Source organism: Acaromyces ingoldii, assembly GCF_003144295.1.
Source record: "Acaromyces ingoldii strain MCA 4198 unplaced genomic scaffold FA10scaffold_3, whole genome shotgun sequence".
Taxonomy (NCBI): domain Eukaryota; kingdom Fungi; phylum Basidiomycota; class Exobasidiomycetes; order Exobasidiales; family Cryptobasidiaceae; genus Acaromyces; species Acaromyces ingoldii.
The window spans coordinates 186,691-199,911 of record NW_020290249.1 but is presented as its reverse complement, the minus strand read 5'-3'; the positions used below and the strand labels follow the sequence as shown (position 1 = coordinate 199,911).

At 63.2% G+C, this 13,221-nt stretch overlaps 3 protein-coding genes across 3 annotated transcripts; 2 read left to right on the top strand and 1 right to left on the bottom strand.

Moving 5' to 3' along the window:
* The first annotated feature begins 15 nt into the window (after positions 1-15).
* FA10DRAFT_301122 (hypothetical protein) lies at positions 16-2,596 on the top strand. The gene is made up of 2 exons (XM_025524941.1): positions 16-582; positions 642-2,596. Exons 1-2 carry the CDS (start codon positions 89-91, stop codon positions 2,536-2,538), a joined length of 2,391 nt encoding a protein of 796 aa, XP_025377016.1. The 5' UTR covers positions 16-88; the 3' UTR covers positions 2,539-2,596.
* A 4,294-nt stretch (positions 2,597-6,890) lies between these two features.
* FA10DRAFT_266367 (hypothetical protein) lies at positions 6,891-10,750 on the top strand. Its single transcript, XM_025521461.1, has one exon. It carries the CDS (start codon positions 6,951-6,953, stop codon positions 10,674-10,676), a length of 3,726 nt encoding a protein of 1,241 aa, XP_025377015.1. The 5' UTR covers positions 6,891-6,950; the 3' UTR covers positions 10,677-10,750.
* A 52-nt stretch (positions 10,751-10,802) lies between these two features.
* On the bottom strand, positions 10,803-12,373 carry FA10DRAFT_229656 (WD40 repeat-like protein; the record flags this gene model as incomplete). The annotated part of the gene is made up of 2 exons (XM_025518801.1): positions 10,803-11,300; positions 11,360-12,373. The coding sequence occupies 2 exons, from the start codon at positions 12,371-12,373 to the stop codon at positions 10,803-10,805; spliced, it is 1,512 nt and encodes a 503-aa protein (XP_025377014.1).
* Between the last annotated feature and the right edge of the window lie 848 nt (positions 12,374-13,221).

The window sequence follows — 13,221 nt, the reverse complement described above, 5'->3', positions numbered from 1 at the left end:
GGTCGACGCTCTTGACGCGTTTCAGAAAAGAGCAACACGATAGAGGACATGGGGCGGACGGACACGAGGAGATAGCGCAGCAACCGAGATGATGGGCATGGCGGTTCTCGACCTCGACTGTCCAGTTCCCTGGCCGGGAGATCCGCGACATGTCGAGAGTGAAGACAGGGTGGAAGGTTTATACGAAGAAGACCAGGACAGGGCTTGGCTGCAGCGGCGATACGCTGAGACACTCTGGCTGGGAGAGCAACACTCGCCACTGTCGGCCTTTCTGCAACACATGGCACACCTCGTCGATCGCAAGGGACCCTCGGAAAGCTACGGTATCCTCGTGGGCCACCTCAAGGTCAGAAGTGCGGTTAAGCGGCGTTATCATGAGGAGCTGAGCAGCACCGGTGTGCTCTTGGATGCGCTCCAGTCAAGGACAGACGAGGACGTGGAGAAGGGCGTCATTCGACACGCACTCTCAAGCGGACCTGCGGTTGCCGTGGCCAAAGAGCTCAGAATGGACGGCTCACCGTCGTCATCATCGACGCAGGGAAAGTGGACAAAGCGGTGGCTCGACGCCATAGAGGCGAGAGAGTGGGTATCCATACCTGCTCATTTCATGCTGTATGTATGCTGACAGGCGTTGGCCACAGGCTCGAAATGCAGATGCTCCTCGTCCTCTTTCTCCTCTGGCTCAGTGCCGAGCACCCCTCGCTGGCGTCGGCTGCGATGCAGAAGACGGCTTCGAGCGAGACAGCGCCCACAACGCCAGGCAGCGAGCTGGGTACCACGGGCCCTGACAGGGATGACAAGCAGGACGGTAAATCGGGCAGGCAGCGCAAGCGCAAACGTAAAGCGCAGGTCGCCCGACGCTGGAATGGCTCCATGATGGCTGGCTTTCCCTGGGGCAGCAGCAGCAGCAGCCACACGCCTCCCGGTGCATCGCCGGCCAAGCATACAGGTGCTCTCGAGGACCCGGGGACGGAGCCCGAGACGCTGAACCGCCGCTTTGAGGCGCTTGTCGACGCCATCTGTCTCTGCGTCGTCACAAGCAGCCTCTCTCTCGATCTTGGCCTGGCTTCTTCGATGCAGCCGACGCCGCCGTCTGCAAGCAGGAAGTCGCCCAGCCGGACCATGCGAGGCATGGGGCCACTCTTTGGATCAGCAGGCAGGCCCAAGGGCTTCCGCGACGAGCGAGATGAGGTGCAGTGGCTTTGCTCTGACGTCGTCGAGCCCTTTTTCTCGGACAAGTTGCCCAGGCAGTGTCGCCTGATGCGGTCAAAGTGCTTCGTCGCTGGCTCAGGCAGCACGCCTGCCCGTCCTGTCCGCACGTCGAGCGCATCGGGAGGAGCTGCGTCTGTTTCCACCGCGACTGTCGCTAATGCTGCATCGGCTGTGGCATTGGCACAGAGTGAGGAGCAAGAGACGGACCTCGTCAGGCGACACAGGGCGCGTGAATCGGCTCAGGAAGCCCAGCGGCTGGCCAGAGAAAAGCAGCGGCCTGGCCTGGTGGAGGCTCTGGAAAGGGAGCGGCAGCGGGGCGATGCAAAGAGCGCAGCGAGGAATACGGCATCCCGAGCGATCCAGAGGCTCGATGCGCGCGAAGTCAGCGTTCGCAGGAGGTGGGAAAGGGCGGCGACGGAGGACGCGCCGGCATCTGGCCGCTGGGCAAGATCGACGAGCGTGCCCAACAACGCCTTTGCGGCAGCGGCGGGGGCAGCGGCAGCGGCTGGTGGACAAGGCGCTTCGTCCCAATCTCAGTCGGCCCTCGTCCGGAAGAAGCCACTGGCAGTCAAGCGCGCCAGTGCTATTTCTCTCGGCGATGTCAGCTCCGACGAGGACGAGGATGGCGGCGGAGGCGGCCGAGGCGGCGGCGAGCAACGCCAGACGGGTCAGCCACAGTCTCAGACGCTGGTCATGGCCACGCCGCAAAAGGCAAGAAAGATGTCGGCGTCGGCATTGCCATTTGGCCGCCTGCTTCCTCCCCCTTCCTTCTCGGCATCTTCATCCCTGGCGCCTGTCCTGGATGCCAGCGACAGCGAGGGAGACGACGACGACGATGACGACGGCGAACGAGTCCTGCCGCGGCTGCTGAGCCAGGCGGCGCAGGATGCAATTGCAGACGAGGCCGACGACGCGGCGCGGCCCGCCGACGACTGGAAGCGAAAGATCGAGGCGATGCGGCTGCGCGAGACACGGCGGCCCTTTGCGCGGTCCGAGTCACAGCCCGTCGTAAAACTCAACGGTGATGCTGGCGCTAGCTTCGTGGGGAGCAGGAATGGCGACGGGAAGAAGGGCGAGTGGGAGGACGAGGTGGAGATGATGGTAGGCCGAAAGCGAAAGGCAATGGCGCTGGGAAGGAGCGCCGCTGCCCTCCTGTCCTTTGGCTCCTCGGCTGCTGGGTCAAAGCCGGCGGGGCTGCCGCCACTGCCGCCAGTGCTGCCCACGGGAAGAAACCCGTTTGCGGCGACAGGGACCTCAGCTTCGACGAAGGTCTCTCCCGCTGAGCTGGGAAGGGCCTGGAGAGGGGCACAGCAAGCGGAAGAGTAGATGTACGCTATTCATTCTCTAGGAGAAAGTGAACAGATTGTTTGAGAGAATGCTATTGATACAGAAGAACGCTGTCGTAGGTAAAAAGAAAGAGAAGAATTGGGAAGTTAGGCCGTCTGTGCCGGCCTGTCGGACGTCTGGACAAACTCCTGGGCGTCCTCCTTTGAGATCTGCCGGAGCGTCGACACCTTCTGCGCACTGAACAGCACGCCGTAGCACCTCGAGGCCACATTGACCAGCTCGGGGCGGAAGGTCGTGGTGATGAACTGCGCCTTGTCGCTCAGCTTGGCAATCATGTCGGCAATCGCCTTTCGGTACTGCCCGTCAAGTGCGGCGTCGATTTCGTCAAAGAGATAGAAGGGCGCCGGGTCGCTCCGCTGGATCGCAAAGATGGTCGCGAGGGCCACGAGCGACTTTTGGCCACCGCTGAGCTGCGAGATGCGCTGGCCCTCGTCAGACTTGGAGTTGAAGGAGACCTTGATCGAGATGCCCGTGTAGCTCTCAATATTTGGCTTGTGTGACGTCTTTGCCTTTTTCGTCTTGCGGCCGCTTTCGCCTCCCTCTTCGTCCTCCTCTTCATCCTCGTCCATTGCATCGTCGTCGTCTTCATCGTCTTCTTCCTCTTCTTCCTCCAGAGACTCGGCGTCAATGCGCCTCTGCATGATAAGCCTGCCCCTGCCGTCGGGCACAAGCTCCTCAAAGACCTTCTCGAACTCCCTGCTGACCTGCTTAAACGTCCGCTCGATTGCCTCGTCCTTCTGCTGGTCCAGCACCTCGATGAGCTCCTCGATGGACTCGCCCGACTTTTCCAGCTCGGCCTTTCTCTCGAGCAGATTGTCGCGCTGCCTCGTAAAGCTCTGGTACTGCTCGACGGCCTTCTTGTTGACGTTTCCGTATTTCTTGAGGCCAAGCTTGCACCGGTGCAGTCCCTTTTCGAGCCTGTCGATGCGCGTCTGGAGGTACTTTTCAAACGCTTCATCAGGCAACACGCCCAGGTCGCGAATCTTGCGGTTGACGTCGTCCTTGCGCTTTGCAAAGCCGTGTCTCTTTGCCAGGTACCGCTGGACGCCCTTCTCCTGGCGCTCAATGTCCTTGGCATCTTCAAACTGCTCGTCAACCGTCGCCTGGAGCTGCTCCTCCAAGGCCTTGATCTGCTTTTGCAGATCCTCGAGCGAGCTCTCCATGTCCTGCAGCGCCTTCCTACGGTCTGCGTCGGACCGCTGGATGCGCTCCAGCTCCCGCTTCCTCGACTCGGTGTTGACAGCAGATGAAACTTCTGCCGTCGCCAGAGACTCCACAAAGCCATCGACAACCTCCAAGTGGGCTGACACGGCATCGCGGTCCCGCTTCAGGTTCTCGTCGAGTTCCACCTCGAGGGTGTTTTTGCGCTGCGTCAGCTCCGCCACCTGGCCCGACAGCTCAGCGACGCGCCTCTGCTGCGCGTCGGCCTGGCCATTGAGCGTCTGCAGCTGCGCCACCTCGTCGGGGGAGAGGCCCTGCGTCATAGCCGTATCGAGCTCGCTGTTGAAGGCCGTCTTCTTCGTCGCGGCCGTAGCCAGCTCTCGGTCGAGCTCGACGATGGCGGCGTCGAGCTGGCGCAGCCTGCGCCGTGCATCGCTCTCCTGCTGCCTCAGGTCGACGATCTCGTCGTGGAGCGTGTCCCTCAGCTTGCCCGTCTGGACGCGCTTGGCCTGCAGCGTCTGCATCTGGCCCATGATTGACGACACCTCCTGCTCGATCTGCACCGTCTGATTCCGGACTTCTCGCAGCCTCGACTCGTCCTTCTCGAGCGCGGTTCGCCAGCGCTCGGCATCGCGGATCGCGTCGAGTCGAGACCGCTTGGGGTCATGGTAGCCTCCCGTCAGCGCACCCCTGCGCTCCACACGGTCTCCATCCAATGTGATGGCGTTGACTCCATGGCTGCGCACGTAGGCCGTGGCGATCTCGAGCTTGGGGCAGAGAATCGTCTTGCCAAAGACTTGCATCATGGCCGCCCTATACCGGGCGTCAAACGTGAGCTTCTTCATCATTGGGATCGCGTCCGGCGCCTCTGCGAAGCTGATGTCCTTTGGCTTGAGACGGTTGAGGGGCATAAAGGTGACGCGGCCGCTCTTTTCCCGGTTCATGACATCGAGCAACTTGGTCGCCGTCTCGTCGGTGTCGACCACAACGTGGAACAGGCTCTGACCGGCTGTGACTTCGACGGCCACCTTGTACTTTTCCTCGACGGTAAAGAGCCGGTACAGCGGACCATAGACTTGTTCCTGGAGGCCGAGCTGTTGCGCGATCCTCTCGACTGACTGCAGTCCATTGGCCGTAGCCTTGTCCATCATACCTGACAGGGCGCGCTGTGCCTTTGTGAGCTGGCCCTTTGCAAACTCGCTGCTGGCCACGAACTTTGTCTCTTCCTTCCACAGCGCCTTCTTATCCTCGTTGAGGTCGTCCTGGCGCTTCTGGAGCGACTGAAGCTGCCCGGCACTGTCCTCTAGCATCTTTCTGCGCTCCTCGAGTCGTGTCTCTCGCTGAGCAAGCTCTGCCTCGACTTCCTCAATACGCGTCCTGAGTCTGGCCGACTCGGCTTGTGCTTCGGCCTTTCTCGCCTGCTGCGCCACATCGAAGCGCTCGAGCGACGTAATTTCCTGCCTCAGTGCCGCGTCTCGCTCGGCCTGGCTGCTGAACTGGGTGCTGCGTCCCTGCTTGGCGAAAAGAACGCCCACATTGGCCTTTGTTCGCTCCAGATCGGAACGCGCTGCCTCGAGTTTGGCGCTCCTCTGCTCCCAATCGGGCCGTAGCGTCATGAGCTCCGCTTCGGCATTGGTGATGCGTGTGGCCAGATCATCGAGCCGGGCCTGCAGCTCGGCCTTTGTCTCCTCGCTCCTCTCCGTACGCTCCTCGTCGTCTCTGACCATCGCCTCGAGGTTGGCACGGACCCTCGCTAGCTCGCGGCGCTCCTGCACCAGCGACTCCTTCTCGGCCGTCTGCGTCGACAGGGCCAATCTGAGGTCCTTGAGGTCCTCTTCCAGTTTCTGCAGAGAGACATATGGTCAGTTCTTTTTTTCTTTTGCCGCGCATACAGCGTGCCCTCAGACGTACCTTGAGCGTCTTTTCGCGCTCGTTGAATGCTCTCTGCTTGAGCGTCGATGCCTCCGTCTCGTCTCGCCATTTGTCCTCGAGCTAGCAACCTTCGTCGTCAGCACTATATTTCCTCATGCATATATCGTGATACTCACCTCCTCTTGGAGAGCGACGACATCCTGCAGCTGGCGGTAGTAGATTGCGTATTCGAGACACCTGCGCTCCTTGTCCTTTTCGTAATACTCTTTGAGCTCCTTTTGCTCGGCGTCGAGCTCGTCGAGGCGCTCCTGGATGTACTCGAGCAGCTCGTCGATCTTGGTCCGCTTCTCCTCGGTCTCTCCCATGATCTTGAGCGACTGCGCCCGGCGGTCCTCGTACACCTTTGTGCCAGCGACGTCCTTGAGCAGACCCAAGCGCTGCTGGTCCGTCATGTTGGTGAGCGCAGTGACGCGGCCCTGGGGCACAATGTAGTACGGGTTGGCCTTGCTGAAGCCGGCCGACTCGAGCAGGTTCATGACGTCGGCCCTCGAGCAGCTCCGCCGGTCGATGGAGTACTCGTCCTTTTTTAGTCCAATCGTCCTCCGCAGCACCATCTCGGGTCCATCGCTCCCACCGGCACGAAAGCGGCCGTCGGTGTTGTCAAAGACGATTTCGACAAAGGCCGACAGCGTGTTGGTGCTCGACGACGACGAGTCGTGGAGCAGGGCCTGGCGCTCCTCGCGGCTCAGCGACGTGTACTGGTCCGAAAGCACGAAGCGAATGGCGGAAAAGAAGTTGCTCTTGCCGCTGCCGTTTCTGCCAATGACGACATTGTGGCCGGGGCTGAACTCGGCGACGGCCGTCTGGTCGCGGTAGGACTTGAAGCCCTGGATGGTGAGCGTCTGTGCCAGGAGAGGGTCAGCTGCCTGTGCCATTGGCTTTGTCCCCCGCTTGAGAGATACAAAGTACGCACCTTGATGTGCATCTTTGCCTCGATCCAATCCCAGTGCGCTCCACTGCGACGATGAGGATTCTGATGTCAAATGATCGACAGAGGCTTTGGTAGGAGAGGCGTTGGTGATGTTCTCTCTCTCAATCTTCACGACGCGTCTCTCTGAAATGAAGTTGGACAGACGCGATTTCCCAATTTCGTCACTTTAGTCACGTTGGAGACAAGGAAGAGAGAGCTTAGACTTAAATTCTGGCCCGACTTCCGAGAGGGCTGAAGCTCCACGTCTATGGCAGCCCAGCCAGCACAAAGGGCCACTTCCACTACTCTCTGAAGCCAGGCCGGCCCACTTTTGCAAGGTTTAACACAAGAGACGGGCCAAAGTGTGGGGAGACGCACACGTGCAACGATGAGGCATGTCGTCGTCGTCCTGTGGCTCCCCGTCGTCCTGCTCGTCGCGATAGGGGTGGCATCAGCGTCGGCGGAGGCGGCGGCGGCGGCGCAGGACCAGCTCACGGCCCAAGAAGCCTATGAGCGCGCCTTGGTCCTGCTCCGTTCCACGCTGTCCAATCCCAGTGGAGGCACACGGGCAGCCGCGGGAGGTACGAGGGGGGCAGGCTCTCATGCTGGTGCTGGCTCAGGTGCCAAGTCGGAGGCGTCCAAAGGCGCAGCCCCGTCCGAGAGGGTGCTCGCCTCGTATCGCGACGTGCTCTCCTCATGGTCGCCCTTCAGCACGATGCAGCGCCTCTACCAGTACCTGACCGACTACCTGCGCCTGGTTTTGGGAAGCAGCAGCAGCAGCGAGGGAACAAGTGCCAAGAAGGGGAGCAGGAGACGGGCGTCGAAGAAGAAGCTGTGGGAGACGAGCGGGGCGGCGCGGTGGGACCACGAGGCGAGCTACGGCGATGCAAAGGACAGCGTCGAGGTCGAGCAAGCCCGACGGTGGGCCATGGCCAGGCCCGAGCAGGTGTGGCCCGAGTGGGACGGTGGCGACGATGCCTTTTTCGGGCCCTTTGAGACGAGCGAATGGGATGTGGCCAAGCGGGCGATGAGGAGCGACGTGCACAGGAGCACTACTGGCAGCAGCAGCAGCAAGCCAAAGAAGGACAGGGCGGCCCTGGCAACGGCTGCCGACCGGCGGCGCGACGAGGCAGTCGGTCTCCTGACGTGGGCATCGGGCTGGGGCGACAGTGCTGCGTCGGAGGAAGAGATCAGCGCGCTGCCGTCGATCGACTGGCGCCACGAGGCGTCGAGAAGTCCGTCGCGCGACGAGTACCAGTCGTACATCGACGATTTCCTTGTCTCGTCAGCCATCAATGACTCATCTTCGCCGCCGCCGCCGCCGCCGCCGCCGCCGAGCAGACCGCATACAGACGCACTCTGGGTCCTGGCCACGCACTCGCTCTGGGGCACCCACGGTGCACGGCCCGATCCAGCGCGGGCCAAGGCCTGCTTCCAGCGGCTGGCCTCGCTCAACGGCAATGCCAGCGCCCACCGCATGCTCGGCTGGCTCGAGGGCGGCGCGTGGGGCAGCGAAGGGTGGCAGCTCGTCGGCGCAGAGATGCCGCTGGAGCTGCTGGGCGACGAGGACCGCCAGGCGCGCGCCCTGACCCACTACACGGCTGCTGCCGAGGCCGGCGACGCCATCGCCCAGAGCGCACTCGCCTTTCGCTACCACGCCGGCGTTGGCGTGCCCGAGAGCTGTGGCCTGGCTCTCCTGTGGTTCCAGGAGAGCGCGCGCGACGCCCACAAGCGCTACACCTCGGGCCCACCCGGCGGCCTCACACTTCCCTACACCCATCTCCGCCTCTCGGACATGGCTGGCGGTGCCTATGGGCCGGGCTCCTCGGCTGCCTCAACGGGCCACGCGAGACTGACGCCCGCCATCCACGCCTCGCTCCACTCGATTCCCTCGGATGGCTCGGGCGAGCACCGCCGGCTCGAGGACTTTCTCGAGTTCTTCACCTACCATGCCGAGCGAGGCTCGACGGGCTTTGCGCTCCGGCTCGCACGCATCTACTACGGCGGCAGCGTGCTGGGCAGCAGCGAGAGCGCAGGCCGGGTGCCGCGCGACTACGAAAAGGCGCGCGAGTATGCGCTCCGCATCACCCGCCAGCTCTGGCCCACCGACAGCGCCGTCGTGCGCCGCGGTGGGCCTGCAGGTGGGGTTGAAGCACAGCCGGGGCAAAAGGGCCACGACCTCAAGCTGACGAAAGTCGACGAGACGGTGGCCACCCACGCCGGCGTCGCGGCCGGCCTCGTAGGCCGCATGTGGCTGCGCGGCGAGGGCGTGCGCCAGGACTACGCCCGCGCCTGGGTCTGGTTCTCGCGCGGCGCTGAGCAGTCCGACGCCGAGTCGTTCAACAGCCTCGGCATCATGTACCGCGACGGGCTCGGCGTGGCAAAGGACGTGAAAAAGGCCGTCGAGTTCTTTGAGCTCGCCGCGGGCCAGGGCTCCATCTCGAGCGCAGAGGCCTGCGTCAACCTCGGCAAGTTCTACTACGAGATGGGCGAGTGGCACAATGCCAGCCGCTACTTTGAGCTGGCCGTCAAGCTGCACAACCAGTTTGAGGCCCACTACTACCTCGCCTCGATCAATGCACGCATGGCCCGGCTGAGCGGCATCGCCGACAGCGGTCCAGCCTCCTCCTCGTCCTCCTCGTCCACTTCCATGTTCGAGAGAATCGGCCCGCCGGGCACGGCGTCGTACGAGCGCTGCCGCAGCGCCGTCACCATGTTCAAGTACGCCGTCGAGCGCGCAGACTGGGGCGATGCGACGTTTGCGCGCGCCGAGCGGGCCTGGCACCGCGGCTTCCGGGGCATGGCCCTCATGGGCTGGGCCATGGCCGGCGAGCGCGGCTTCGAGGCGGCCCAGAACAACGTCGCGTGGGTCCTCGACCGCGACAAGCAACGCCTCCGCCTGCCTGCCTTCTTTGGTCTTTCCGCCGCGCAGGGAGAAGCCGGCGCAGCGGGAGAGCAGCAGGGAAAGGAACAGGGTGGCCCGCCGCGGCTCGACGGCGCAAACTCGACGGACCGCCTGGCGCTGATCCACTGGACGCGCAGTGCCGCGCAGGACAACGTCGATGCCATGGTCAAGATGGGCGACTACTACTACTACGGTCTTGGCATCTCTCCCCCTTCCTCTTCCTCCTCTTCTTTTTCTTCCTCCTCCTCTTCCTCGTCGTCCAAGCCCTCCGTGCTCGTGCCTGCGTACGACAAGGCGGCCGCCTGCTATGCCGCCGCCGCCGACCGGCAGACATCGGCGCTGGCCTACTGGAACATGGGCTGGATGTACGAGTCCGGGCTCGGCGTGCCCCGCCAGGACTTCCACCTGGCCAAGCGCTACTACGACATGGCCTGGGAGACGAACCCGAGCGAGGCCTACCTGCCCGTGATGCTGAGCCTGATCAAGCTCCATCTGCGCGCTCTCTGGGCCACGCTGCTCCACGGCGACCAGAGCGCGCTCAGCCTGTTTTCGAGCTATGCGCTCCTGGGCTCGTCGAGCCTCTCGGGCGCTGCTGGCGGCCTCGGTGCCGGCATCATTGGCGGCGTTGGGGTCGGCGGTGCTGGTGCTGGTGGTGGTGTCGGTGGCGCTGGTGGTGCTGGCGGTGGCGCATACACTGAGCAGCAGGAAGTGGAGCAGCGGGCCGCGAGGGCAGCCGCTGCCGCCGAAGCAGCCGAAGGAAACGCTGCCGGAACAGCCGCTGGTGCCCGGGGCCGGAAACGAGGCAGCAGTGGCGAGCTGGCAGACCCAAACCTGCCCGAGACGTACGCCGCAGGCGATGGAGATGGAGACGATGACGATGCAGAGGGAGCGTATGGCAGCGAAGACGACGACGACGACGACGACACAATCGAGGGCGCCCTCATCGTGTTTGGCCTCGCGGCGCTCGCGGGCCTCGTCTACTGGCGCCAGGGCGTCCAGCTGCGGCTCGACAGGATGCGGCGCGAGAATGCCGCGCTGCTCGACCAGGCCAACCGCGGCGGCGGGGCGGGCATCCAGGCCGCACATCAGCAGCAGCAGCAGCAGCAGCAGCAGCAGCGCGACGAGGAAGACGAGAGGCGCAGACGCGAGCAGCAGCAGCCCTTTGGCTGGCCACCGGGCGAGGAAGCCAACCACCTGGCAGGCCTGTAGTGATGAGATGACACAGCGATATCCTCAAAAAAAGAAAAAAAAAATGAGATTCAATTCAATTAGATGATGCAAGAGGGAAGGAGGGAGCTGGATGAAGTAGTACATGAGTGAATGAGTGCTGTTGGTTCAACGGAGCGAGTAGAGGCCCTTCTTCGTGGGCACGCCGCCCTTGGACGAGACGCCATCCAGTGCGGCGGACGAGGCAGCGCGGATGCCGCTGCCGGCGCCGGCGCCCGCCTTGGCCGAGGCGTCGTCGCTGTGGGCATTCTCGAAAATCTTCCAGAACTTGAGGCTCTCGTCAAGGCCGACAGTGGCCAGAACCTGTCCGTCGGGGCTGAGGGCCGAGTAGGCGATGCGCGAGAGATGGGCAGGGATGCACTCGAGGCGCTCGCACGAGGGATGGGCCCATACGTTGATGGGCGCCTCGCTGGAGCCCTCGCAGAGGCCGTGGCACGAGACGATTTCGCGGTAGCGGTGGGACCAGTGGAGCGACGTGATCTGGCTGTCCGTCTTGATCGACTGCATCTTTGTCGACTGCGTCACGTTCCAAAAGTGGATGGCCTTGTCGAGGGTGCCGCCGCCCGTGGCGAGGAGCGACGAGTTGAGCGGGGACCACGAGATGGCCTGGGATTGAACACAATCAGTCTGTATGCATGTACTCTGCACTAATTTCGAGCACTCACCCGCACGGCACCACGATGGTGCTCCTTGTGCATCTTGGGCACCTCGGTGCGCCGGTCCCAGACCTTGACGGCGTTGTCGTTGCCGCCGGTGGCGAGGAGCGCGCTGTCGGAGCGGTACTCCATGCCGCAGACGGCCTGCAGGTGGGCATTGTCAATCTGCCGGATGACGCTCTCCTTGACGCGCGTGTCGTGCTCGCGGAGCAGGCCGCTCTTGTATCCGACGGCAAACGTCATGTCCTCGGCCCACGTCGACACGTTGGGCGACACGCAGTCGGCGCCACCCTGGCCATCGGGCCGCAGTGTGCGCAGCCGCTGGCCCGTCTCGAGGTCCCAGAGCTGCACGTGGCCGCTGGGCGCACCCACTGCGAGCACCTTGCCCGACGCATCCCAGGAGAGCGACTGGGGCATCTGGTCGGGCCCGCCGCCGAGGCGCTCCGGCTGCGCTTCGAGGTCGCAGAGCTCAATGACATCGCCCGTGTTGCCGTTCCAGACATGCACCACGGGGCCCAGGGCGATGGCGACGTTGTTGAGCGGCGACCAGGCGAGCAGGTGGGTGTAGAAGTCGTTGATCATGCCCGGCGTGTCGAGCGTCTTCTCGGGCACCGTGGGGATCCGGCGGCGGCCGCCCGAGGTGAGGCTCGAGGGCAGCACCTTTGGCCGTGGCGCAGCGTACCGGCTCCGCACCTCGGGCGCCGAGGCCGAGTCTGGGGGTGCGGCACTAAACGAGAGGATGCGATGGTTCGACTCAATGTTGAGCGCCTCCTCGAGATCCACAGGGGGCGCCTCCATGCCACTGCCAGTGTCGTCGTTGTTGTGCGAGCGCGCGCCCAAGCTGCTCGTCGTCAGGTTTTCCGACCTGTCTCCACCCGGTGACGACGAGCGCCTCCTGCTGCTGCTGCTCATCGACAGCGGGTCTCCTCCTGGGTTCTCGAGCAGCTGGTCGCACGATAGCCCCGACGATCGACTGAGCTCTCGATGCGGGATGAAGCGATCTCCTCCTCGCTTTGGGCACATTCTACTGAGTCAACAACGTGGTCTTCTCTGCGCATCTCAACCGTGACAAAACTCACAGATCCTGAGCCCGCCTTCCTGTGCTGACCTTGCTGTTGCTGCTGTTGCTGCTTCCCCTCGCCGTCCCAGTCCTTCCTCACCTCGATCCTGGGCCCTCTCGCCGACGACGAGGGAAGCATGTCGTCCTCGAGCCCGCCCCCACCGCCACTCTTGCCCCTGCCTGTACTACTGAGCTTGCCCGACGAGGACCCTTCCTTCCTCAGGGACATTTCCCCCATGTTTGTCGATAGATCGGCCAGCGCCGACGGTCCTTGTGCCATGCTTTCGTCGTCTTCTTGGTGTTGGTCTGTCGAGCAGCAGTAAGCCTGCCTTTGTACCGTAGAGCCTGTTTCAACCCCGCGTCGGGTCACGTGCTCCAACCTGCCAATTTCGGTCACTGACCGACGTCTTAAAAGTGGTCATTCGCCACGTGTTTTATTTTCTTGAATTGAGCAATTTTGAGAAAATCGGCCGAAGCTGCGGCTCTCGTCAGTTGGCTCGTTTGGGTGGGATTCGAGGTTGAGACGGCCGCGCACGAATTTGACCTCAAGTCGACCGACCACTGGACAAAGACAAGGTGGGTGTTGCTGGCTTGCTTGCTGATCCTGCTCCGTCTCCTGCTGCTGCTGCTGTGGGAGCGTACTACCGAGGGTCAGGGAGGGGTCATGACGCGCTTGGGCGGATGGACGGACGTGCTGGCTGGTCGGGTCGAGGGTGTCCGGATCACGGCGAGAAGAAGAGAGATCTAGCGGAACACATCGTCGTCGATGTGATGGGGCTGCCCTTTCATCCTGAGGCCCGGGAGGGGTGTC